Here is a 27,511-nt window from a genome sequence, read left to right as displayed (position 1 = left end):
TCAGAAATAGTAGATTTCAAACCAACTAATGTTATCTGTGAGCTTAACCTGTCCATATTAATAATTTCTAAGACTTGCTTGAACAATAATGAAATTTGATGGTTTTTGTATACCATTAAAAAATCAGTTTTCACTGGAAGAGTGAAAGAGACACATATAAAGTAGTATATACAAAACTAAATTGAAAAAAAATTGAAAAAAACTGTAAGAAAACACAAAGTAATTAAAATTATATATGATTCCACTTGCAGGTGATCAGCTTCTAAGTGCTACAATATTTTTCGATAATATCAAATATGAAGATGCACTCAAGATTCTCCAGTATTCCGAGCCATACAGAGTCCAATTCAGCCTCAAAAGAAAAATTGCTGTGCAAGAAGATCTAGAAGATCCTACAGCCCAGCACAAAAAGGAAAGAATACGTGAGGTAGATATTTGAATAGTTCACAAAGTTTGGGTAACACACTGTAATAATATGCTGTGTGGAAATAGATCAGAAAACACTCACTTGTGTCTTCTTAAGACTTAGGAATGTGTTTAAACTTACTAGCATGAATATTCATGACAAAAAAAAATTCCCACACAATATTTGCAGCTTTTAAAATACCTTGAGTGAGACTATAGATCTCACATAAATCCACAATCTTGTGTTAGGGTATAAAAATATTCTTTAGTGAGTCAGCATTTTTTTATTGTTGATTGTCCACTGATCAAACAGACTTGGGTAATCTCTGTAATACTTATATTCAATATGTTTAAAACTGTAATTTATCAGTAAACATTTTTCTCCAAAGCTCCTCCATAAGATTATCTATTAAAAAATATGTGTTTAACCACTGATATTTTAATACACATATGATCTCTTCATAGGTTTCCATCAACTTAAAGATTTTTTTTCTTCATATACATATATATAAATAGTATATATAATATATATTTGTACAGACATATATAGAGATACATATAGAAACCTCTGTTTACTGCAATGTTTTGCAAATAATGAAAATCTTCAGAAATACATATATTGCAGTCCATTTGTTTAATGTAATTTCTGCCTCACATTACATATTTACATAATCTTCAGGAATTTTTTTATATAACAAGTAGATATGAGTAATAAAAAGAACATTTTTCTACTTATTTTATAGTATGTTTTTTATTTTCAGTTGCACCTGTATTTAGGTTACTTCTAATCTTCTGACTACTATTTGTTCTTTTAGGAAAAAGAACTCAGTGAGAGCATTCCTGAAGAAACACTGCATGTTTCAGGAAAAGCCATTTCAGAAGAAGACAGGGAAACATTAATTGTAAGCCAAAGGGTAGGAAGAAGTAAGAGACCTAAAAAAGATCGATTATCATGGCCAAAATTTCAATCAATCAAAAATAAAAAGATATTGAGGCACAGAAGATCTCATAGTACATCAGATGCATATGAGCCTGCTACACAGGATATTTCCCCTACAAGCACAGACACAGAGTCTCAATTTCCACAAGAAGTCCATATCAAAGAGAAAAAAGTAAGCCAAAGGAAGCTGAAGTTCCCTAGCATTGGATTCAGAATGCACAGGTCCAAAACAGAACAACAAGAGAAGCAAAAAAAAGAAATAAAAACTACACTGATCTCTGGAAGAGAAAAAATACATAAAGATGATATAAGCCTGGAAAATCCTGAAATGTTAACTGTTGAATATACCACATCTCCTGCTTATGAAATAAAAACAGGGGAGGTACATGAAACATTAACAAAAGACTTAAAAGATATGAAAAACGGCATTCCATCTCATGTAAAACAATACCCTGAAGTTGAAATAAGCATTAAAAAAGAAAAAGACAAGGAAGCAACATCAAAATTTAGTGTACCTGAAGTACCAGACATAACAACAGAGATACCAAAGCCCAGTTTAGAAATAGCTGATCTGAAAGTAAGCCCAACTAAAAAATCACCACAAGCCTCATCAAAATCCCGAAAAAAGAAACAGAAAGGATCAGCAGATAAAAAAGATGGAGAAAGTGGAATTAACATAGATGCGATGGGTCACACAGCTAAAGGATCTGTACAGGTAAAAGGCCTAGAAATAGGCACTGCTAAAGCAGAATTACAGACATCTGACACACTGGAAACAGGAGAAAAACAAGCAGAAGACGACACACAAAAACTAAATATTCAGAAAATAAATTTTGGAATTTCCATGCCCAAAAGAAAAGAGACAGAGACTGACACCACCAAAAAGGGAAGTGATGTTCCACAGTCAGTACCAGAAAAAAGAGCTGATATGACTTCAGAGGACAGCAGGAATTTCGATGTGAAAACTCATATGCCAGATGCAGAATCAGAAGTATCTACTTGGAAAATACAAATGCCATCATTCAAAATGGCCAAAACACCTAAAACTGACATGAAAATAACAAGAGAAGGAAGCAGAGAGGACACAGAAGATAGAGTAAAAAAAGAACAGGTGGAGGAAGATGGCATGCCCACAAATGACAAGGCCTTAAACATAGAAATTGGAATGAAGACAGCAGAAAAAGACACAGAGGGGAAAGAAAGCAAATTCAGATTGCCAAAGTTAAAATTCCCTACATTTACCTGGTCGACTACCAAGGAAGAAACAGACCAAACTGAAGGACAGATAACTGAAAGGGAAGGAAAAGAACAAATATTAGAAAAAACAGGAGGACTTGAGGTATGTGGACCAACAGGAGAAATTAAGGTTCCAAGTGCTGAAATGGAAATAGAGATATCCAAAGGAAAATTAAATGAAAACAACATAAAACAAAAGACAGAAGTCCAGTTGCCAAGTCCAAAAAAAATAATTATGAAACCTTCCCAAATGAAAATTAGTATTGAAGAAACAAAAGGAAATATATTGATTTCAAAACCTGATACTGAAATACAGATGAGTGATTTCAGTAGAAAATCAAAACAAAAAGAGGAAATGTCAGAAAATACACAATCTGATATCAAAGCTCCCAAGGTGGACATCAGCCTGCCCTCCGTCAACGTCACACATCCCCAGGCCAGCGTCGACCTGCAGGCACCCGAGGCCTCCCTCGGCCTGGAAGGGGAAGTCAAAGCCCCAGAGAAGGAAGTCACCAAGACCAAGGACAGCAAGTTCAAGATGCCCAAGTTCGGCATGCCTTCCTTTGGCTGGTCCAGCAGCAGAGAGGCCAAGGGCACTGTGGCCGCCGAGGTGGACGTCAGCCTCAAGGAGCCTCAAGTGACGGTGCCCTCAGGAGCCGCCGAAGTGGACGTGACCCTGCCCGAGGCCGAGATCCAAGTGCCCGGCGTGGAGGTGACCGTCGAGACGGGCAGCGTAGCAGCAGAGGGTGAGAAAGGCCGATTCAAGATGCCCGACGTCAAGATGCCCAGCGTCAAGCTGCCCAAAGTCAAAGCTCCCCACGCCCAGGTCAGCCTGCCCAAGGCCGACGTCTCGCTGCCCAAAGGCCAGGAGGGCGAAGTCGCCCTGCAGGGCCCCGAGGCCGAAGCCAGCCTGGAGGTGGCCGCCGGCAAACCTGAGGGCGGCGGCATGAAAATACACATGCCCAAAGTCAAGGTGCCCAGCGTGGTCTTCTCCAAGCCCACCATCAAGGCTCCCAAACTGGATGCAGATGTCAGCCTCCCGCAGGCAGAGCTCAAGGCCGGCGACGCCGACGTCAGCATCGCGGCCCCTGACGTCAAGCTGCCCTCCGTCGAAGGCTCCCTCGAGCTCCAGGCGCCCGACATAGACCTCAAAGCGCCCTCTGCCGAAGGCAAGCTCGAGCTGGAAGGCACGGGCCTCAAAGGCAAGCTCAAGATGCCCAAGTTCGACAAGCCCAAATTCGCAGTGTCCTCCCCCAAGGCTGAAGCGCCCGCAGCTGAGGTCAGCCTGCCCAGCGCAGAGCTCGACCTCCCCTCCGCCACCGTGATGGCCGCAGGGGAGGGCCCCGCGCTGGGCCTCAAAGCCGACATCCCTGGTGCCAAGACCGAAGGCGCCGGCTGGAAGCTGGAGAAGCCCTCCCTCAAAATGCCAAAAGCTGATATCAAAGCTCCCAAGGTGGACATCAGCCTGCCCTCCGTCGACGTCACCCTCCCGGAGGCCAGCGTCGACCTGCAGGCACCCGAGGCCTCCCTCAGCCTGGAAGGGGAAGTCAAAGCCCCAGAGAAGGAGGTCACCAAGACCAAGGACAGCAAGTTCAAGATGCCCAAGTTCGGCATGCCTTCCTTTGGCTGGTCCAGCAGCAGAGAGGCCAAGGGCACTGTGGCCGCCGAGGTGGACGTCAGCCTCAAGGAGCCTCAAGTGACGGTGCCCTCGGGAGCCGCCGAAGTGGACGTGACCCTGCCCGAGGCCGAGATCCAAGTGCCCGGCGTGGAGGTGACCGTCGAGACGGGCAGCGTAGCAGCAGAGGGTGAGAAAGGCCGATTCAAGATGCCCGACGTCAAGATGCCCAGCGTCAAGCTGCCCAAAGTCAAAGCTCCCCACGCCCAGGTCAGCCTGCCCAAGGCCGACGTCTCGCTGCCCAAAGGCCAGGAGGGCGAAGTCGCCCTGCAGGGCCCCGAGGCCGAAGCCAGCCTGGAGGTGGCCGCCGGCAAACCTGAGGGCGGCGGCATGAAAATACACATGCCCAAAGTCAAGGTGCCCAGCGTGGTCTTCTCCAAGCCCACCATCAAGGCTCCCAAACTGGATGCAGATGTCAGCCTCCCGCAGGCAGAGCTCAAGGCCGGCGACGCCGACGTCAGCATCGCGGCCCCTGACGTCAAGCTGCCCTCCGTCGAAGGCTCCCTCGAGCTCCAGGCGCCCGACATAGACCTCAAAGCGCCCTCCGCCGAAGGCAAGCTTGAGCTGGAGGGCACGGGCCTCAAAGGCAAGCTCAAGATGCCCAAGTTCGACAAGCCCAAATTCGCAGTGTCCTCCCCCAAGGCTGAAGCGCCCGCAGCTGAGGTCAGCCTGCCCAGCGCAGAGCTCGACCTCCCCTCCGCCACCGTGACGGCCGCAGGGGAGGGCCCCGCGCTGGGCCTCAAAGCCGACATCCCTGGTGCCAAGACCGAAGGCGCCGGCTGGAAGCTGGAGAAGCCCTCCCTCAAAATGCCAAAAGCTGATATCAAAGCTCCCAAGGTGGACATCAGCCTGCCCTCCGTCGACGTCACCCTCCCGGAGGCCAGCGTCGACCTGCAGGCACCCGAGGCCTCTCTCGGCCTGGAAGGGGAAGTCAAAGCCCCAGAGAAGGAGGCCGCCAAGACTAAGGATGGCAAGTTCAAGATGCCCAAGTTCGGCATGCCTTCCTTTGGCTGGTCCAGCAGCAGAGAGGCCAAGGGCACTGTGGCTGCCGAGGTGGACGTCAGCCTCAAGGAGCCTCAAGTGACGGTGCCCTCGGGAGCCGCCGAAGTGGACGTGACCCTGCCCGAGGCCGAGATCCAAGTGCCCGGCGTGGAGGTGACCATCGAGACGGGCGGCGTAGCAGCAGAGGGCGAGAAAGGCCGATTCAAGATGCCCGACGTCAAGATGCCCAGCGTCAAGCTGCCCAAAGTCAAAGCTCCCCACGCCCAGGTCAGCCTGCCCAAGGCCGACGTCTCGCTGCCCAAAGGCCAGGAGGGCGAAGTCGCCCTGCAGGGCCCCGAGGCCGAAGCCAGCCTGGAGGTGGCCGCCGGCAAACCTGAGGGCGGCGGCATGAAAATACACATGCCCAAAGTCAAGGTGCCCAGCGTGGTCTTCTCCAAGCCCACCATCAAGGCTCCCAAACTGGATGCAGATGTCAGCCTCCCGCAGGCAGAGCTCAAGGCCGGCGACGCCGACGTCAGCATCGCGGCCCCTGACGTCAAGCTGCCCTCCGTCGAAGGCTCCCTCGAGCTCCAGGCGCCCGACATAGACCTCAAAGCGCCCTCTGCCGAAGGCAAGCTCGAGCTGGAAGGCACGGGCCTCAAAGGCAAGCTCAAGATGCCCAAGTTCGACAAGCCCAAATTCGCAGTGTCCTCCCCCAAGGCTGAAGCGCCCGCAGCTGAGGTCAGCCTGCCCAGCGCAGAGCTCGACCTCCCCTCCGCCACCGTGACGGCCGCAGGGGAGGGCCCCGCGCTGGGCCTCAAAGCCGACATCCCTGGTGCCAAGACCGAAGGCGCCGGCTGGAAGCTGGAGAAGCCCTCCCTCAAAATGCCAAAAGCTGATATCAAAGCTCCCAAGGTGGACATCAGCCTGCCCTCCGTCGACGTCACCCTCCCGGAGGCCAGCGTCGACCTGCAGGCACCCGAGGCCTCCCTCAGCCTGGAAGGGGAAGTCAAAGCCCCAGAGAAGGAGGTCACCAAGACCAAGGACAGCAAGTTCAAGATGCCCAAGTTCGGCATGCCTTCCTTTGGCTGGTCCAGCAGCAGAGAGGCCAAGGGCACTGTGGCCGCCGAGGTGGACGTCAGCCTCAAGGAGCCTCAAGTGACGGTGCCCTCGGGAGCCGCCGAAGTGGACGTGACCCTGCCCGAGGCCGAGATCCAAGTGCCCGGCGTGGAGGTGACCGTCGAGACGGGCAGCGTAGCAGCAGAGGGTGAGAAAGGCCGATTCAAGATGCCCGACGTCAAGATGCCCAGCGTCAAGCTGCCCAAAGTCAAAGCTCCCCACGCCCAGGTCAGCCTGCCCAAGGCCGACGTCTCGCTGCCCAAAGGCCAGGAGGGCGAAGTCGCCCTGCAGGGCCCCGAGGCCGAAGCCAGCCTGGAGGTGGCCGCCGGCAAACCTGAGGGCGGCGGCATGAAAATACACATGCCCAAAGTCAAGGTGCCCAGCGTGGTCTTCTCCAAGCCCACCATCAAGGCTCCCAAACTGGATGCAGATGTCAGCCTCCCGCAGGCAGAGCTCAAGGCCGGCGACGCCGACGTCAGCATCGCGGCCCCTGACGTCAAGCTGCCCTCCGTCGAAGGCTCCCTCGAGCTCCAGGCGCCCGACATAGACCTCAAAGCGCCCTCTGCCGAAGGCAAGCTCGAGCTGGAAGGCACGGGCCTCAAAGGCAAGCTCAAGATGCCCAAGTTCGACAAGCCCAAATTCGCAGTGTCCTCCCCCAAGGCTGAAGTGCCCGCAGCTGAGGTCAGCCTGCCCAGCACAGAGCTCGACCTCCCCTCCGCCACCGTGACGGCCGCAGGGGAGGGCCCCGCGCTGGGCCTCAAAGCCGACATCCCTGGTGCCAAGACCGAAGGCGCCGGCTGGAAGCTGGAGAAGCCCTCCCTCAAAATGCCAAAAGCTGATATCAAAGCTCCCAAGGTGGACATCAGCCTGCCCTCCGTCGACGTCACCCTCCCGGAGGCCAGCGTCGACCTGCAGGCACCCGAGGCCTCCCTCAGCCTGGAAGGGGAAGTCAAAGCCCCAGAGAAGGAGGTCACCAAGACCAAGGACAGCAAGTTCAAGATGCCCAAGTTCGGCATGCCTTCCTTTGGCTGGTCCAGCAGCAGAGAGGCCAAGGGCACTGTGGCCGCCGAGGTGGACGTCAGCCTCAAGGAGCCTCAAGTGACGGTGCCCTCGGGAGCCGCCGAAGTGGACGTGACCCTGCCCGAGGCCGAGATCCAAGTGCCCGGCGTGGAGGTGACCGTCGAGACGGGCAGCGTAGCAGCAGAGGGTGAGAAAGGCCGATTCAAGATGCCCGACGTCAAGATGCCCAGCGTCAAGCTGCCCAAAGTCAAAGCTCCCCACGCCCAGGTCAGCCTGCCCAAGGCCGACGTCTCGCTGCCCAAAGGCCAGGAGGGCGAAGTCGCCCTGCAGGGCCCCGAGGCCGAAGCCAGCCTGGAGGTGGCCGCCGGCAAACCTGAGGGCGGCGGCATGAAAATACACATGCCCAAAGTCAAGGTGCCCAGCGTGGTCTTCTCCAAGCCCACCATCAAGGCTCCGAAACTGGATGCAGATGTCAGCCTCCCGCAGGCAGAGCTCAAGGCCGGCGACGCCGACGTCAGCATCGCGGCCCCTGACGTCAAGCTGCCCTCCGTCGAAGGCTCCCTCGAGCTCCAGGCGCCCGACATAGACCTCAAAGCGCCCTCCGCCGAAGGCAAGCTTGAGCTGGAGGGCACGGGCCTCAAAGGCAAGCTCAAGATGCCCAAGTTCGACAAGCCCAAATTCGCAGTGTCCTCCCCCAAGGCTGAAGCGCCCGCAGCTGAGGTCAGCCTGCCCAGCGCAGAGCTCGACCTCCCCTCCGCCACCGTGACGGCCACAGGGGAGGGCCCCGCGCTGGGCCTCAAAGCCGACATCCCTGGTGCCAAGACCGAAGGCGCCGGCTGGAAGCTGGAGAAGCCCTCCCTCAAAATGCCAAAAGCTGATATCAAAGCTCCCAAGGTGGACATCAGCCTGCCCTCCGTCGACGTCACCCTCCCGGAGGCCAGCGTCGACCTGCAGGCACCCGAGGCCTCCCTCAGCCTGGAAGGGGAAGTCAAAGCCCCAGAGAAGGAGGTCACCAAGACCAAGGACAGCAAGTTCAAGATGCCCAAGTTCGGCATGCCTTCCTTTGGCTGGTCCAGCAGCAGAGAGGCCAAGGGCACTGTGGCCGCCGAGGTGGACGTCAGCCTCAAGGAGCCTCAAGTGACGGTGCCCTCGGGAGCCGCCGAAGTGGACGTGACCCTGCCCGAGGCCGAGATCCAAGTGCCCGGCGTGGAGGTGACCGTCGAGACGGGCAGCGTAGCAGCAGAGGGTGAGAAAGGCCGATTCAAGATGCCCGACGTCAAGATGCCCAGCGTCAAGCTGCCCAAAGTCAAAGCTCCCCACGCCCAGGTCAGCCTGCCCAAGGCCGACGTCTCGCTGCCCAAAGGCCAGGAGGGCGAAGTCGCCCTGCAGGGCCCCGAGGCCGAAGCCAGCCTGGAGGTGGCCGCCGGCAAACCTGAGGGCGGCGGCATGAAAATACACATGCCCAAAGTCAAGGTGCCCAGCGTGGTCTTCTCCAAGCCCACCATCAAGGCTCCCAAACTGGATGCAGATGTCAGCCTCCCGCAGGCAGAGCTCAAGGCCGGCGACGCCGACGTCAGCATCGCGGCCCCTGACGTCAAGCTGCCCTCCGTCGAAGGCTCCCTCGAGCTCCAGGCGCCCGACATAGACCTCAAAGCGCCCTCCGCCGAAGGCAAGCTTGAGCTGGAGGGCACGGGCCTCAAAGGCAAGCTCAAGATGCCCAAGTTCGACAAGCCCAAATTCGCAGTGTCCTCCCCCAAGGCTGAAGCGCCCGCAGCTGAGGTCAGCCTGCCCAGCGCAGAGCTCGACCTCCCCTCCGCCACCGTGACGGCCACAGGGGAGGGCCCCGCGCTGGGCCTCAAAGCCGACATCCCTGGTGCCAAGACCGAAGGCGCCGGCTGGAAGCTGGAGAAGCCCTCCCTCAAAATGCCAAAAGCTGATATCAAAGCTCCCAAGGTGGACATCAGCCTGCCCTCCGTCGACGTCACCCTCCCGGAGGCCAGCGTCGACCTGCAGGCACCCGAGGCCTCCCTCAGCCTGGAAGGGGAAGTCAAAGCCCCAGAGAAGGAGGTCACCAAGACCAAGGACAGCAAGTTCAAGATGCCCAAGTTCGGCATGCCTTCCTTTGGCTGGTCCAGCAGCAGAGAGGCCAAGGGCACTGTGGCCGCCGAGGTGGACGTCAGCCTCAAGGAGCCTCAAGTGACGGTGCCCTCGGGAGCCGCCGAAGTGGACGTGACCCTGCCCGAGGCCGAGATCCAAGTGCCCGGCGTGGAGGTGACCGTCGAGACGGGCAGCGTAGCAGCAGAGGGTGAGAAAGGCCGATTCAAGATGCCCGACGTCAAGATGCCCAGCGTCAAGCTGCCCAAAGTCAAAGCTCCCCACGCCCAGGTCAGCCTGCCCAAGGCCGACGTCTCGCTGCCCAAAGGCCAGGAGGGCGAAGTCGCCCTGCAGGGCCCCGAGGCCGAAGCCAGCCTGGAGGTGGCCGCCGGCAAACCTGAGGGCGGCGGCATGAAAATACACATGCCCAAAGTCAAGGTGCCCAGCGTGGTCTTCTCCAAGCCCACCATCAAGGCTCCCAAACTGGATGCAGATGTCAGCCTCCCGCAGGCAGAGCTCAAGGCCGGCGACGCCGACGTCAGCATCGCGGCCCCTGACGTCAAGCTGCCCTCCGTCGAAGGCTCCCTCGAGCTCCAGGCGCCCGACATAGACCTCAAAGCGCCCTCTGCCGAAGGCAAGCTCGAGCTGGAAGGCACGGGCCTCAAAGGCAAGCTCAAGATGCCCAAGTTCGACAAGCCCAAATTCGCAGTGTCCTCCCCCAAGGCTGAAGTGCCCGCAGCTGAGGTCAGCCTGCCCAGCACAGAGCTCGACCTCCCCTCCGCCACCGTGACGGCCGCAGGGGAGGGCCCCGCGCTGGGCCTCAAAGCCGACATCCCTGGTGCCAAGACCGAAGGCGCCGGCTGGAAGCTGGAGAAGCCCTCCCTCAAAATGCCAAAAGCTGATATCAAAGCTCCCAAGGTGGACATCAGCCTGCCCTCCGTCGACGTCACCCTCCCGGAGGCCAGCGTCGACCTGCAGGCACCCGAGGCCTCCCTCAGCCTGGAAGGGGAAGTCAAAGCCCCAGAGAAGGAGGTCACCAAGACCAAGGACAGCAAGTTCAAGATGCCCAAGTTCGGCATGCCTTCCTTTGGCTGGTCCAGCAGCAGAGAGGCCAAGGGCACTGTGGCCGCCGAGGTGGACGTCAGCCTCAAGGAGCCTCAAGTGACGGTGCCCTCGGGAGCCGCCGAAGTGGACGTGACCCTGCCCGAGGCCGAGATCCAAGTGCCCGGCGTGGAGGTGACCGTCGAGACGGGCAGCGTAGCAGCAGAGGGTGAGAAAGGCCGATTCAAGATGCCCGACGTCAAGATGCCCAGCGTCAAGCTGCCCAAAGTCAAAGCTCCCCACGCCCAGGTCAGCCTGCCCAAGGCCGACGTCTCGCTGCCCAAAGGCCAGGAGGGCGAAGTCGCCCTGCAGGGCCCCGAGGCCGAAGCCAGCCTGGAGGTGGCCGCCGGCAAACCTGAGGGCGGCGGCATGAAAATACACATGCCCAAAGTCAAGGTGCCCAGCGTGGTCTTCTCCAAGCCCACCATCAAGGCTCCCAAACTGGATGCAGATGTCAGCCTCCCGCAGGCAGAGCTCAAGGCCGGCGACGCCGACGTCAGCATCGCGGCCCCTGACGTCAAGCTGCCCTCCGTCGAAGGCTCCCTCGAGCTCCAGGCGCCCGACATAGACCTCAAAGCGCCCTCCGCCGAAGGCAAGCTCGAGCTGGAAGGCACGGGCCTCAAAGGCAAGCTCAAGATGCCCAAGTTCGACAAGCCCAAATTCGCAGTGTCCTCCCCCAAGGCTGAAGTGCCCGCAGCTGAGGTCAGCCTGCCCAGCGCAGAGCTCGACCTCCCCTCCGCCACCGTGACGGCCGCAGGGGAGGGCCCCGCGCTGGGCCTCAAAGCCGACATCCCTGGTGCCAAGACCGAAGGCGCCGGCTGGAAGCTGGAGAAGCCCTCCCTCAAAATGCCAAAAGCTGATATCAAAGCTCCCAAGGTGGACATCAGCCTGCCCTCCGTCGACGTCACCCTCCCGGAGGCCAGCGTCGACCTGCAGGCACCCGAGGCCTCCCTCAGCCTGGAAGGGGAAGTCAAAGCCCCAGAGAAGGAGGCCGCCAAGACTAAGGATGGCAAGTTCAAGATGCCCAAGTTCGGCATGCCTTCCTTTGGCTGGTCCAGCAGCAGAGAGGCCAAGGGCACTGTGGCCGCCGAGGTGGACGTCAGCCTCAAGGAGCCTCAAGTGACGGTGCCCTCGGGAGCCGCCGAAGTGGACGTGACCCTGCCCGAGGCCGAGATCCAAGTGCCCGGCGTGGAGGTGACCGTCGAGACGGGCAGCGTAGCAGCAGAGGGTGAGAAAGGCCGATTCAAGATGCCCGACGTCAAGATGCCCAGCGTCAAGCTGCCCAAAGTCAAAGCTCCCCACGCCCAGGTCAGCCTGCCCAAGGCCGACGTCTCGCTGCCCAAAGGCCAGGAGGGCGAAGTCGCCCTGCAGGGCCCCGAGGCCGAAGCCAGCCTGGAGGTGGCCGCCGGCAAACCTGAGGGCGGCGGCATGAAAATACACATGCCCAAAGTCAAGGTGCCCAGCGTGGTCTTCTCCAAGCCCACCATCAAGGCTCCCAAACTGGATGCAGATGTCAGCCTCCCGCAGGCAGAGCTCAAGGCCGGCGACACCGACGTCAGCATCGCGGCCCCTGACGTCAAGCTGCCCTCCGTCGAAGGCTCCCTCGAGCTCCAGGTGCCCGACATAGACCTCAAAGCGCCCTCCGCCGAAGGCAAGCTTGAGCTGGAGGGCACGGGCCTCAAAGGCAAGCTCAAGATGCCCAAGTTCGACAAGCCCAAATTCGCAGTGTCCTCCCCCAAGGCTGAAGTGCCCGCAGCTGAGGTCAGCCTGCCCAGCGCAGAGCTCGACCTCCCCTCCGCCACCGTGACGGCCGCAGGGGAGGGCCCCGCGCTGGGCCTCAAAGCCGACATCCCTGGTGCCAAGACCGAAGGCGCCGGCTGGAAGCTGGAGAAGCCCTCCCTCAAAATGCCAAAAGCTGATATCAAAGCTCCCAAGGTGGACATCAGCCTGCCCTCCGTCGACGTCACCCTCCCGGAGGCCAGCGTCGACCTGCAGGCACCCGAGGCCTCTCTCGGCCTGGAAGGGGAAGTCAAAGCCCCAGAGAAGGAGGCCGCCAAGACTAAGGATGGCAAGTTCAAGATGCCCAAGTTCGGCATGCCTTCCTTTGGCTGGTCCAGCAGCAGAGAGGCCAAGGGCACTGTGGCCGCCGAGGTGGACGTCAGCCTCAAGGAGCCTCAAGTGACGGTGCCCTCGGGAGCCGCCGAAGTGGACGTGACCCTGCCCGAGGCCGAGATCCAAGTGCCCGGCGTGGAGGTGACCATCGAGACGGGCGGCGTAGCAGCAGAGGGCGAGAAAGGCCGATTCAAGATGCCCGACGTCAAGATGCCCAGCGTCAAGCTGCCCAAAGTCAAAGCTCCCCACGCCCAGGTCAGCCTGCCCAAGGCCGACGTCTCGCTGCCCAAAGGCCAGGAGGGCGAAGTCGCCCTGCAGGGCCCCGAGGCCGAAGCCAGCCTGGAGGTGGCCGCCGGCAAACCTGAGGGCGGCGGCATGAAAATACACATGCCCAAAGTCAAGGTGCCCAGCGTGGTCTTCTCCAAGCCCACCATCAAGGCTCCCAAACTGGATGCAGATGTCAGCCTCCCGCAGGCAGAGCTCAAGGCCGGCGACGCCGACGTCAGCATCGCGGCCCCTGACGTCAAGCTGCCCTCCGTCGAAGGCTCCCTCGAGCTCCAGGCGCCCGACATAGACCTCAAAGCGCCCTCCGCCGAAGGCAAGCTCGAGCTGGAAGGCACGGGCCTCAAAGGCAAGCTCAAGATACCCAAGTTCGACAAGCCCAAATTCGCAGTGTCCTCCCCCAAGGCTGAAGTGCCCGCAGCTGAGGTCAGCCTGCCCAGCGCAGAGCTCGACCTCCCCTCCGCCACCGTGACGGCCGCAGGGGAGGGCCCCGCGCTGGGCCTCAAAGCCGACATCCCTGGTGCCAAGACCGAAGGCGCCGGCTGGAAGCTGGAGAAGCCCTCCCTCAAAATGCCAAAAGCTGATATCAAAGCTCCCAAGGTGGACATCAGCCTGCCCTCCGTCGACGTCACCCTCCCGGAGGCCAGCGTCGACCTGCAGGCACCCGAGGCCTCCCTCAGCCTGGAAGGGGAAGTCAAAGCCCCAGAGAAGGAGGTCACCAAGACCAAGGACAGCAAGTTCAAGATGCCCAAGTTCGGCATGCCTTCCTTTGGCTGGTCCAGCAGCAGAGAGGCCAAGGGCACTGTGGCCGCCGAGGTGGACGTCAACCTCAAGGAGCCTCAAGTGACGGTGCCCTCGGGAGCCGCCGAAGTGGACGTGACCCTGCCCGAGGCCGAGATCCAAGTGCCCGGCGTGGAGGTGACCGTCGAGACGGGCAGCGTAGCAGCAGAGGGTGAGAAAGGCCGATTCAAGATGCCCGACGTCAAGATGCCCAGCGTCAAGCTGCCCAAAGTCAAAGCTCCCCACGCCCAGGTCAGCCTGCCCAAGGCCGACGTCTCGCTGCCCAAAGGCCAGGAGGGCGAAGTCGCCCTGCAGGGCCCCGAGGCCGAAGCCAGCCTGGAGGTGGCCGCCGGCAAACCTGAGGGCGGCGGCATGAAAATACACATGCCCAAAGTCAAGGTGCCCAGCGTGGTCTTCTCCAAGCCCACCATCAAGGCTCCCAAACTGGATGCAGATGTCAGCCTCCCGCAGGCAGAGCTCAAGGCCGGCGACGCCGACGTCAGCATCGCGGGCCCTGACGTCAAGCTGCCCTCCGTCGAAGGCTCCCTCGAGCTCCAGGCACCCGACATAGACCTCAAAGCGCCCTCCGCCGAAGGCAAGCTCGAGCTGGAAGGCACGGGCCTCAAAGGCAAGCTCAAGATGCCCAAGTTCGACAAGCCCAAATTCGCAGTGTCCTCCCCCAAGGCTGAAGTGCCCGCAGCTGAGGTCAGCCTGCCCAGCGCAGAGCTCGACCTCCCCTCCGCCACCGTGACGGCCGCAGGGGAGGGCCCCGCGCTGGGCCTCAAAGCCGACATCCCTGGTGCCAAGACCGAAGGCGCCGGCTGGAAGCCGGAGAAGCTCTCCCTCAAAATGCCAAAAGCTGATATCAAAGCTCCCAAGGTGGACATCAGCCTGCCCTCCGTCGACGTCACCCTCCCGGAGGCCAGCGTCGACCTGCAGGCACCCGAGGCCTCCCTCGGCCTGGAAGGGGAAGTCAAAGCCCCAGAGAAGGAGGCCGCCAAGACCAAGGACGGCAAGTTCAAGATGCCCAAGTTCGGCATGCCTTCCTTTGGCTGGTCCAGCAGCAGAGAGGCCAAGGGCACTGTGGCCGCCGAGGTGGACGTCAGCCTCAAGGAGCCTCAAGTGACGGTGCCCTCGGGAGCCGCCGAAGTGGACGTGACCCTGCCCGAGGCCGAGATCCAAGTGCCCGGCGTGGAGGTGACCGTCGAGACGGGCAGCGTAGCAGCAGAGGGTGAGAAAGGCCGATTCAAGATGCCCGACGTCAAGATGCCCAGCGTCAAGCTGCCCAAAGTCAAAGCTCCCCACGCCCAGGTCAGCCTGCCCAAGGCCGACGTCTCGCTGCCCAAAGGCCAGGAGGGCGAAGTCGCCCTGCAGGGCCCCGAGGCCGAAGCCAGCCTGGAGGTGGCCGCCGGCAAACCTGAGGGCGGCGGCATGAAAATACACATGCCCAAAGTCAAGGTGCCCAGCGTGGTCTTCTCCAAGCCCACCATCAAGGCTCCCAAACTGGATGCAGATGTCAGCCTCCCACAGGCAGAGCTCAAGGCCGGCGACGCCGACGTCAGCATCGCGGCCCCTGACGTCAAGCTGCCCTCCGTCGAAGGCTCCCTCGAGCTCCAGGCGCCCGACATAGACCTCAAAGCGCCCTCCGCCGAAGGCAAGCTCGAGCTGGAAGGCACGGGCCTCAAAGGCAAGCTCAAGATGCCCAAGTTCGACAAGCCCAAATTCGCAGTGTCCTCCCCCAAGGCTGAAGTGCCCGCAGCTGAGGTCAGCCTGCCCAGCGCAGAGCTCGACCTCCCCTCCGCCACCGTGACGGCCGCAGGGGAGGGCCCCGCGCTGGGCCTCAAAGCCGACATCCCTGGTGCCAAGACCGAAGGCGCCGGCTGGAAGCTGGAGAAGCTCTCCCTCAAAATGCCAAAAGCTGATATCAAAGCTCCCAAGGTGGACATCAGCCTGCCCTCCGTCGACGTCACCCTCCCGGAGGCCAGCGTCGACCTGCAGGCACCCGAGGCCTCTCTCGGCCTGGAAGGGGAAGTCAAAGCCCCAGAGAAGGATGCCGCCAAGACCAAGGACGGCAAGTTCAAGATGCCCAAGTTCGGCATGCCTTCCTTTGGCTGGTCCAGCAGCAGAGAGGCCAAGGGCACTGTGGCCGCCGAGGTGGACGTCAGCCTCAAGGAGCCTCAAGTGACGGTGCCCTCGGGAGCCGCCGAAGTGGACGTGACCCTGCCCGAGGCCGAGATCCAAGTGCCCGGCGTGGAGGTGACCATCGAGACAGGCGGCGTAGCAGCAGAGGGCGAGAAAGGCCGATTCAAGATGCCCGACGTCAAGATGCCCAGCGTCAAGCTGCCCAAAGTCAAAGCTCCCCACGCCCAGGTCAGCCTGCCCAAGGCCGACGTCTCGCTGCCCAAAGGCCAGGAGGGCGAAGTCGCCCTGCAGGGCCCCGAGGCCGAAGCCAGCCTGGAGGTGGCCGCCGGCAAACCTGAGGGCGGCGGCATGAAAATACACATGCCCAAAGTCAAGGTGCCCAGCGTGGTCTTCTCCAAGCCCACCATCAAGGCTCCCAAACTGGATGCAGATGTCAGCCTCCCGCAGGCAGAGCTCAAGGCCGGCGACGCCGACGTCAGCATCGCGGCCCCTGACGTCAAGCTGCCCTCCGTCGAAGGCTCCCTCGAGCTCCAGGCGCCCGACATAGACATCAAAGCGCCCTCCGCCGAAGGCAAGCTTGAGCTGGAAGGCACGGGCCTCAAAGGCAAGCTCAAGATGCCCAAGTTCGACAAGCCCAAATTCGCAGTGTCCTCCCCCAAGGCTGAAGCGCCCGCAGCTGAGGTCAGCCTGCCCAGCACAGAGCTCGACCTCCCCTCCGCCACCGTGACGGCCGCAGGGGAGGGCCCCGCGCTGGGCCTCAAAGCCGACATCCCTGGTGCCAAGACCGAAGGCGCCGGCTGGAAGCTGGAGAAGCCCTCCCTCAAAATACCAAAAGCTGATATCAAAGCTCCCAAGGTGGACATCAGCCTGCCCTCCGTCGACGTCACCCTCCCGGAGGCCAGCGTCGACCTGCAGGCACCCGAGGCCTCCCTCGGCCTGGAAGGGGAAGTCAAAGCCCCAGAGAAGGAGGCCGCCAAGACTAAGGATGGCAAGTTCAAGATGCCCAAGTTCGGCATGCCTTCCTTTGGCTGGTCCAGCAGCAGAGAGGCCAAGGGCACTGTGGCCGCCGAGGTGGACGTCAGCCTCAAGGAGCCTCAAGTGACGGTGCCCTCGGGAGCCGCCGAAGTGGACGTGACCCTGCCCGAGGCCGAGATCCAAGTGCCCGGCGTGGAGGTGACCATCGAGACGGGTGGCGTAGCAGCAGAGGGCGAGAAAGGCCGATTCAAGATGCCCGACGTCAAGATGCCCAGCGTCAAGCTGCCCAAAGTCAAAGCTCCCCACGCCCAGGTCAGCCTGCCCAAGGCCGACGTCTCGCTGCCCAAAGGCCAGGAGGGCGAAGTCGCCCTGCAGGGCCCCGAGGCCGAAGCCAGCCTGGAGGTGGCCGCCGGCAAACCTGAGGGCGGCGGCATGAAAATACACATGCCCAAAGTCAAGGTGCCCAGCGTGGTCTTCTCCAAGCCCACCATCAAGGCTCCCAAACTGGATGCAGATGTCAGCCTCCCGCAGGCAGAGCTCAAGGCCGGCGACGCCGACGTCAGCATCGCGACCCCTGACGTCAAGCTGCCCTCCGTCGAAGGCCCTCTCGAGCTCCAGGCGCCCGACATAGACCTCAAAGCGCCTTCCGCCGAAGGCAAGCTTGAGCTGGAGGGCACGGGCCTCAAAGGCAAGCTCAAGATGCCCAAGTTTGACAAGCCCAAATTCGCAGTGTCCTCCCCCAAGGCTGAAGCGCCCGCAGCTAAGGTCAGCCTGCCCAGCGCAGAGCTCGACCTCCCCTCCGCCACTGTGACGGCCGCAGGGGAGGGCCCCGCGCTGGGCCTCAAAGCCGACATCCCTGGTGCCAAGACCGAAGGCGCCGGCTGGAAGCTGGAGAAGCCCTCCCTCAAAATGCCAAAAGCTGATATCAAAGCTCCCAAGGTGGACATCAGCCTGCCCTCCGTCGACGTCACCCTCCCGGAGGCCAGCGTCGACCTGCAGGCACCCGAGGCCTCCCTCGGCCTGGAAGGGGAAGTCAAAGCCCCAGAGAAGGAGGCCGCCAAGACCAAGGACAGCAAGTTCAAGATGCCCAAGTTCGGCATGCCTTCCTTTGGCTGGTCCAGCAGCAGAGAGGCCAAGGGCACTGTGGCCGCCGAAGTGGACGTCAGCCTCAAGGAGCCTCAAGTGACGGTGCCCTCGGGAGCCGCCGAAGTGGACGTGACCCTGCCCGAGGCCGAGATCCAAGTGCCCGGCGTGGAGGTGACCGTCGAGACGGGTGGCGTAGCAGCAGAGGGTGAGAAAGGCCGATTCAAGATGCCCGACGTCAAGATGCCCAGCGTCAAGCTGCCCAAAGTCAAAGCTCCCCACGCCCAGGTCAGCCTGCCCAAGGCCGACGTCTCGCTGCCCAAAGGCCAGGAGGGCGAAGTCGCCCTGCAGGGCCCCGAGGCCGAAGCCAGCCTGGAGGTGGCCGCCGGCAGACCTGAGGGCGGCGGCATGAAAATACACATGCCCAAAGTCAAGGTGCCCAGCGTGGTCTTCTCCAAGCCCACCATCAAGGCTCCCAAACTGGATGCAGATGTCAGCCTCCCGCAGGCAGAGCTCAAGGCCGGCGACGCCGACGTCAGCATCGCGGCCCCTGACGTCAAGCTGCCCGCCGTCGAAGGCTCCCTCGAGCTCCAGGCGCCCGACATAGACCTCAAAGCGCCCTCCGCCGAAGGCAAGCTTGAGCTGGAGGGCACGTGCCTCAAAGGCAAGCTCAAGATGCCCAAGTTCGACAAGCCCAAATTCGCAGTGTCCTCCCCCAAGGCTGAAGCGCCCGCAGCTGAGGTCAGCCTGCCCAGCGCAGAGCTCGACCTCCCCTCCGCCACCGTGACGGCCGCAGGGGAGGGCCCCGCGCTGGGCCTCAAAGCCGACATCCCTGGTGCCAAGACCGAAGGCGCCGGCTGGAAGCTGGAGAAGCCCTCCCTCAAAATGCCAAAAGCTGATATCAAAGCTCCCAAGGTGGACATCAGCCTGCCCTCCGTCGACGTCACCCTCCCGGAGGCCAGCGTCGACCTGCAGGCACCCGAGGCCTCCCTCAGCCTGGAAGGGGAAGTCAAAGCCCCAGAGAAGGAGGCCGCCAAGACTAAGGATGGCAAGTTCAAGATGCCCAAGTTCGGCATGCCTTCCTTTGGCTGGTCCAGCAGCAGAGAGGCCAAGGGCACTGTGGCCGCCGAAGTGGACGTCAGCCTCAAGGAGCCTCAAGTGACTGTGCCCTCGGGAGCTGCTGAATTGGATGTGACCTTTCCTGAATCTGAGGTCCAAGCGTCCACTTTTGACATTCCCCTAGATTCTTCCTCCAGTAAAGAGGATGAAATGGGTAAATCTAGAAGCTCTTTATTTAGAATGCCTAAAATTTCTCTGTCTAAAAGTTTCAAACCTGATATAGAAAACCAATCCGGAGTTGATCTTACCGTTTCAGAAACTCTTTGTTATTCTTCAACAGAGGACACTTCACTTCCTTCAGAGAGTGTTGGATCTAAACCTTTTTCTGACATTAAGGGTGATAATGTCTCTAAAAGTACCAAATTCAGAGTTCCTAGCATCGGTTTCTCTAAAGCTGAAGTGAGTTCATCTAAAATTGATGTGGAGTCCTCATTACATAAAGGGGATATTACTCTTACTAAATACCAAATTAATCTAACAGAATCTCAATCAAAAATAGCATCTCCTGTTGATGAAAATCTTTCGGATTTTGAAATTTTAAGTGAAGATTGTTCTGAGGAGCAAGGAGATCCAAAGCTAGAAGGTAAAACAACATCTGCTGAAATATCTTTGGTTGACACAGAGATCACAGTTAAAATTCCTAAATTCCGAAAACCTAAATTCAGAATTCGATCTAAGGGAAAAGCATCTGAAAGTGACATTGTTTCCAACATGGAATCTGAAATTTCCAAGGGAAGGATAACATCTGATATGACTGATCCTGATATTGAAAAACCAGCTCAAATCTCTGATGCCCAACTTGGTGTAAAGTTGCATAAGCCTTCACTTGAAGTTGTTCTGGATGCACCAACAATGGATACAAATTTCTCACCAACGGAAGTTACCTTGCCAAAATTAGAAGCAGAAATCCATGGCTCAGATTTAGAGTGCAAGGCAGAGCAGGAAGTAGTTTCAGGACAGAAGGGTACTGAGGAGAAGGAAAACAAATTTAAATCATCAAAATTCAAACTACCTTCATTTAGGTGGTCACCAAAGAAAGAAGCTATTGCTCCTTCTCACGTTGAGGAACATCTGGAAGGACCCACTTTGTCTACTTTATCTGGAGACACAGGATCTGAATTAACTTTTCCTACTCCTGAGAATCAATACCTCCATGCAGAATTTGATACAACAGAAAAAGATGGTGAAAAGGTCAAAACCAAGAAGTCCCAATTTACCATGCCAAAGATCTCACTCCCTAAAATTAAGGGTCAGAAAGTCCAAGTCTCTCTGCCCATCCGGGAAACTGATGTTTCTGGACCCAAAGAAGAAAAAGAAGTTGTTTCTGTTCAGAAATCTGAGAAAGGGAGTAGTGGAGAAGGGGCAGGACTGGGCATAAAAGTTCCAGAAGTTACAGTCCCAACTTTGGAATTTTCCAAACCAGAAGCCAAAGCTCCCAAAATAGAGATGGATATTAGCATGCCTACAGGTGAGGTCACACTTCCTACCTGTGAAGAAGATGGGTTTACACTGAAATCAGCTGCTGCTAATGCTAGCCTCTCCACCTCAGATATTAAGATGATAACTGAAGGTTCGCTTGAGGTGAAGAGTCCTGACAAAAGTGTTGAAAGAACATCAAGTGAAATTGCTGTGGGTGATGTAGAGATAAAAGTTGAAGGTTCTGAAGTGAAAACAAAAATGTCTAAATTCCAAATGCCAAAGGTAGGAATTACACTTTCTAAAGGGAAAGGGTCAGAAAAGGATGTTGGCCAATTCAAATCAGAAATCAAGGTTCCCCAACTAAAAGCAACAGTAGAAATATCTGACATTGCTGTTGAAGCACCAAACTTGGAGGTGGAATGTGGCACTGGAACAGAGACTTACAGCCCTGAAGTCAAAATGACCAAAACTGACAGTAAGGCATCAGAGGTTCATGCTCACCTCCCATCAGCTGACATTTCTATTCCAAAAACAGATAGTGATATTCAGGATTCAGATGCAGCAGTAAAAATCAAGGGGGAAATAAAGCAAGATGGAGACGGAGAGGAGAAAGAAGGACATTTCAAAATGCCAAAATTCAAACTTCCATCCTTCAGTTGGTCACCAAAGAAGGAAGCAAGTGTTAAATCAGATTCTGGAGCAGATTTGGAAGACCAAAAGCTTGTTGTCATGTCAAGCAGAATAGACACAGAAATGAAAGGAACTGCAACTGATGATCATGGCAGTGGGCCAGACCTTGATCTGGAAATATCTGCAGGAAAAGCTGAACAAAAAAGTCCAATTAAAAAGCCTCAATTTGTCATGCCTAAAATTTCACTCTCCAAGATCAAGGTTCCAAAATCTCAGTCTCGTTCACCAAAAGTTGAAGCTGATGCTCATCTTCCTAAAACAGAAATAGAGGGCGATGATTCAATTAAGATACCTGATATAGAAAAAAGTCATCCTGAATGGACCGTAGAAGGGGCACAAATAAGCATAAAACTGGCTGACACTAAAGTCCACACTCCAGAGTTTTCCAGAATAGAAACTGAAGCCTCTAAAACTGAAATGACAGTCAGCTCAGCAAAGATTGATGCTTCTTTGACTCCCTCAGAGGGGAGTTTTCAACAGCTTGACTTAAAAATAAGTTCTACCAATGAATATAGCATTCAAAAACCAGGTATTAAGCTCCCCAAAGGAGAAGCTTCAGTTAATTTGAAGAGCCCTGATATATTAACAGAAAGCTCATCAGTTGTGGATGGAAGACAAGTGAAATTGGAAGGTCCTGAAGGGAAGATTAAAATGCCCAAATTCCAGAAGCCGAAGTTTGGAATCTCCCTAATAAAAGGGAAAGGCCCAGAGACAGAGATCAGCTCTCCAACTATAGAAGCTGAGCTACCCCAGCTAAAAACGACAAATGAAATTGCTGACATTGCTGTGGGAGTTCCACAGTCAGAACCTACACCTGATATGGCAGATCCTGGACTAGTTGACGATAAGATAAAAACACCCCAAGCTCTGATGGGTGGCATTGAAGATACAAAGGTAGACATAAGCACCCAGTCAGTGTCTAAACCAAAGACAGAGGGAGTTAGTGAGAGTTTTGAGGAAAAGGAAATCAAATTAAAAGAACATGAAATAAAAGCTGGAGAAGTTCAGACTGAAGAACATCAGGGATGGTTCAAAATGCCAAAATTCAGAATACCTGCATTTGGCAGGTCATCCTTAAAGGAAAAAAAAAGTGATGCTGATATTGAAAAAAATATGGGAAAAGTTCAGGAAACTATTCCTTCTGCAAAAATACAAACTGAAACAAGTATTCCTGAAAGTACCTTATCATTATCACATGCAGTTGCTGAAATTACTATTGGAAAAGAGGGGATTCAAAAATTAGCAGATTCTGTGAAGAGTTCTGATGTTAGCTTGCCAAAGATGGAAGGAGATATTTCATTATCCACAGAAAGAACAGATAGTAGAGTGAATATTCCAAAAACTGAAACTTACAAAGATGTAGTTAAGTGCAGTGCTGAAGGACATACTTCAGATATCACAGTGTCTGCAGCAGAGTTGTCTAAATCACACGCAAGTGATTCAGAAACTGACAAACACAAGAGTTCAACAAATAGGTTTCCTACATGTACTCTGACTTCTCCAGAGCATAAAGGCAAATCACAGGACATAGAAGTCCCAAAGGTAGAAAGTTCCATGAAGTTAGAGACATCAGGACTAGGAGGCAAACCATCATCAACTGAAATTACTCTGGATGCAACACAGAAGAAAATAGATGTCAGTCTTCCAAAGGAAGAGCTAGATATTCAAAATAAAGAGGCAGCAAGTAAAAAGGGAAAGATAAAGGGTGAGGTGAAAATCATAGGAAAAGACTGTGAAGAAAGTCAATTAAAGAAGACTTTGTTTATTACAAAAGGATCAGAAGATGGTACTTATGTTACTGCTAAGCTGGAAGATCTAAAGGTAGAAGTCCCGACAGTGAAGACGGATGTTAAAATTACTAGAGTAGAACCTGAAATGAAATTTCAAGTGAAAAGTGTTGAAAAGGATGTGTCTGCAGGAGTGGAAGTGCAAGTAGAAGACAGAGCAGAAACGAGTAAAATTAAAGCATACAAGTTTAAGATTCCAAAGTTTGGAATGTTGCATTCAGAAATCAAGGGGTTTGAAGATGATACCAATTTTCCAAAGCCAGAAGCTGATTCAGCACCTAAAAGTGGAATAGGCACAGCAGAAATGCAGTTAAGAAAACCAGAAGGATCTATTGGCCTGAAAAGTCCAGCTCAAGATCATACGGAAGCATCTGCCAGAGTAACAGGGGAAACAATGGACCAAACACAAGGTGTCCCAGAAGTAAGTGTAAGAATTCCCAAACTAAAAATACCAAGATTCACTTTCAGAACTCTCCCAATTGAAGCTGATGTTTTACTGTCAAAAGTGGAAACAGATCCAAAGGGCTGTAGTACTGACATTGAAGTAGTGCAACTGCAAGCAAGCTCTGCTATCCCCAAAGAAACACCAGGAGCTCTAGAGGGGTGTATTCAAAAAGCAAAAAGCAAAATTGTTACACTGACTGAACCTGACATTAAAACAGCACAAATGACAGCTACCATAGAGTCCTCATTCTCAAGTGCAGGGCAAGACATTCATTGGTCTCATATAGAGGCCCAAGAAGTAAGTGAGAAAGTAGAACCTGAACATGTTGCTATTGAAAGGTGTGAGATTTACACTACTGAAATACTGAAAGAATCAGAGATTCTGTCATCAGAGGTCAAAACTGCTACTTTGGGATTCTCATTGCTCAAGACGAAGTTGCCTGAATCACACAGTGATTTAGAAGTGCAGGTCCAGCAGCCATCTCCAACAGGAGGTTCATCAGTGAGAAAACCTACAGGTGCTGGTGAAAGCCTCGGAGTGGCAGCACAGAGAACTGCCAGTGCTGAGCTTAAACTATCTGACAAACCACACCATGAGTCTGAAGAATCTAGAGGAAAAGTAAGTTTGACAAAGTTAAAAACATCTGCTGCTGAAGTAAAGTGTTCCAGTAAACTCGAAGAGAGTTTTCCTGAAAAATCACCAGAGGGAATAACAGCAGCTCCTCTCTCTAAAGATGAAGATGTAGTTGAAGCAGTGGAAGGTGAAGAAAAAGACATAACCAATGAGAAAGAAAAGATTGATAGTAAAAGATCTCCTGGAAGATTCAAATTTTGGCTTCCAAGTATTGGCTTTTCATCTTCTGGGGATGAAACAAGCACAGATGCAAAAGCAGAAATAAAAAAATCAGTTCCAGAAGATGTGAAGCCTGCTGACACATCAGATGATTCCTCTAAGCAGGCTGAAAAAGCTGGATGGTTTAGACTTCCCAAGCTTGGTTTCACATCTCCTTCCAAAAAGGCTAAGTCAGTTGACAAAGAAGAGGTGGGTCATAAAGAGGGGAGCCTCTCAGATGAAGACAGCCCAACAGATAAACCAGATGTGTTTTTTGATGCGCAAGAAAGCTTATCACCTAAAGAAATAGGAGAGGGTGAAAAAGCTGAAATTGACGGGGCCGCATCTATTGTGACATCTTCAGCAAGAACTGAACTAATCTTGTTGGAGGAAGAAAAAGATAGTAAATCTAATATTGTTGGAGATAAAACCAAATGAAGTTGTATTTTCTCAATCCTCAATGAAAACAGAATCATCCATATGTACAGAAGAGAAGGTTTTCTTAATTTTCTACTGAATATTAAACCCCAAAGCTGGTTTCATGAAAACTTGAACAGAATTCACCATATTTAAATTTTCAATTACATAGATGTACTAGATTGTACACTTATAAAAATAATGATTTCTCCAAATCTACCCCAAAGGCAACAATTATGACAGGCACAGAGGAGCCCATAGTTTGAGCAAAGTCTGAGTAGATACCTGAACCATGAAAGTAAATCATTGAAAGCCTCAAGGACAGCAAAAGACTTGTTAAATAGGCTTCTCAAAACACACCAGTTATATTTAGATTACAGATTATTTCTAGAACGGGTTATAAACTAGTACTATGAGAACTATACTTACCTGTTTAGATTTTGGACTTTTTTGATCTACTTTGCTTTGTTATTAAAATGTTTTTCTTTATTTCAGCTAAGGTAGTATGTATATTCCACAAACATTCTAAAATACAAAATAAGAATTAAATACTAGTGTAGAGAGACTAATGCTTTGCCTCTTCCTCTCCTCTCATTTTTTTATTATTGTGGTGGGTCATATTTAGCCTTACAATAATTTAAAAAAAAAAAAAACAGCAAAAACCAACAGATTAATTCCAAGACCAAAAAACATGTAACTAAATCATGTTTGTAAGATACCAGAATAAAACATGCTTACAAAGAATATTATTCAAATGTGGATAAATAAATTTTAATGTATATACTTATGGGATAGCTTAATGCTTTGAATGATCTGCCACACTGGTGGAATTGCTTCAGAGATTTTCTGGGAAAGGAGGTGTATATAATTATTTGCTTCTTTGTTTATATTAATGCTTCTCTCAAGTGCACAGTGAAAACCAGAGTGCATATGTGACAGCCTTCACATGTACCATTAAAACACTCTCTGTATTCTTAATTCACAATAAACTCACCATATGAATAATAACTTGAGTAGTGTGAGTTACTGACATTTCTGATTCTGAAAATGCCAGCTTAAATTTGCAGAAGTTTGCATGTACTTCACTGTCTGCTGAGGTGGATGATTAATGACAGCACAGTTCCAAAATATAGGGGTAATGGAGACCTTTCACTCATTACAATCCCAAACCAAATCATAGAATATGTTGAGTTGGAAGGGACCTGTCAGGATCCTTGAATCCCACTCCCAGCCCTGCATAGGACACCCCAAGACTCACACCATGTCCCTGAGAGCACTGTCCAAAGGCTTTTTGAACTCTCTCAGGCTTGGGGCTGTGACCACTACCCTGGGGAGCCTGTTCCAGTGCTCAAACACCCTTTAGGTGAGAAACCTTTCCTAACATCCATCCTAAACCCCTCATGACTCAGCTCCAGCCATTTCCTCAGGTCCTGACGCTGGCCATGAGAGTGAAGAAATTGGTACCTTCCCCTCCATTGGCCCTCATGAGGGGGTTGAAGATCCCAGTGAGCTCTGCCCTCAGTCTCCTCCAGGCTAAACAGACCAAGTGACCTCACCCACTCCTCATATAGCTTCCCATCCAGACCCTTCACCATCCTTGTGGCCTCCTTTGGATGCTCTCTAAAGTCTTTTATTGTGGCACCCAAAACTGCTCACAGGACTCCAGGTGAGGCTGCCCCAGTGCAGAGCAGAGCAGAACAATCCCCTCAAATACAAAACCATTTTCCCAGGGGACTTTACTCACTAGTTCCTTGAGCAACCTGAAGTCAGCTCTCCTCCTGTCCAGAACTGAAGTTTTGCTGTCCCTTTTCCTCCTGTCAAAAGAGATTTTAAACTCAATTTCTTCGTGGTCCATGTGGCCAAGTCTGAACCTCCCCCGACACAGGTTTCAACTATTCCCACACATCCTATCACTGGATACCAGGAAGAAAGAATTGGCACCTCCCTCTCCACTTCCCCTCCTCAGGAAGTTGCACCACCACAATCTACCTTGCAACTAAAGCCAACTTTCCTGGCCCTCTGCAGAGGTCTGTGAGTCAGTGTCCATGACCCAAGAGCTATCCTTTAGGGATTATGGGGATATTCATGACTGATATGGCATAAATGGTAGATGAAATGTTTTCTCAGTACCTGGATGAAAGCAACAAAGGTATGTTTTCTCTGGAATAGCTGGGAAAGGAAAATCCTGGGCAATGGCAGGGAGAAATGAGAACAGATAGTACTAAAGCTTTTGGAACAAGCTGGTGTCTGATGTGTGAAACCAGGTGACTTTGTGGCCCTGTCAGTAGTCATAACCCATGGAGCCAGCTAGGTTCTGTCTTGCTGTCGTCTGCATTGCTGTCAGCAGTGCTGTAGCCACAAGGCACTGCACCAAACCAAGAGCTTTCAGAGATGATCCTACTGGGAGAGCAGTGCAGCAGTCCCTCCTGAAAGCCACTCTGGTAAAGCAGGGCCAGTTCACTCACCTTGTACTCCCTCACAACACAGGTACATGGGATGAGCTGATCAGAGGAGAGTATCCATGCTCAAGAGCCAAACTAGTGACTTTTTCTAGACAGGAATACACCAATACTGACAAAAATCTGAACAGTCTGCAATCAGACTGGAAAATCATAGAATATTCTGAGTCAGAAAGGACCCACAAAGTCCAATTCCTGGCTCTACACAGGAAAACCCCAAGAATCACACCACATGTCCATGAGTGTAGTTCAAATGCTTCTTAATGTGACAACTTCCCTGGGGAGTCATTTCCAGTGGCCAGCCACCCACTGGGTGAAGAACCTTTTCCTAATAACCAATCAGTCCAAGCATGATGCTAATGGACACCACTGGAGGCCCAGCTTAGGTTTGGTACAGTC

At 54.0% G+C, this 27,511-nt stretch overlaps 1 protein-coding gene across 1 annotated transcript in view; it reads left to right on the top strand.

The window, feature by feature from the left end:
- Positions 1-25,469, top strand: part of AHNAK2 (AHNAK nucleoprotein 2) — a gene marked incomplete at its 5' end in the record, with an annotated part of 74,637 nt that extends 49,168 nt beyond the window's left edge. Inside the window, 3 exons of the mRNA XM_082284239.1 lie at positions 252-427; positions 1,221-2,975; positions 6,153-25,469. Of these exons, the coding sequence (XP_082140365.1) occupies positions 252-427; positions 1,221-2,975; positions 6,153-24,674 (20,453 nt within the window). The 3' untranslated portion in view covers positions 24,675-25,469. The remainder of the gene's footprint in view (positions 1-251; positions 428-1,220; positions 2,976-6,152) is intronic.
- Between the last annotated feature and the right edge of the window lie 2,042 nt (positions 25,470-27,511).

This window comes from Coloeus monedula, assembly GCF_965178545.1.
Source record: "Coloeus monedula genome assembly, chromosome: 6".
Taxonomy (NCBI): Eukaryota; Metazoa; Chordata; class Aves; order Passeriformes; family Corvidae; genus Coloeus; species Coloeus monedula.
Note: the sequence above shows the minus strand (reverse complement) of the source record. Positions and strands in the feature narration are given on the sequence as shown.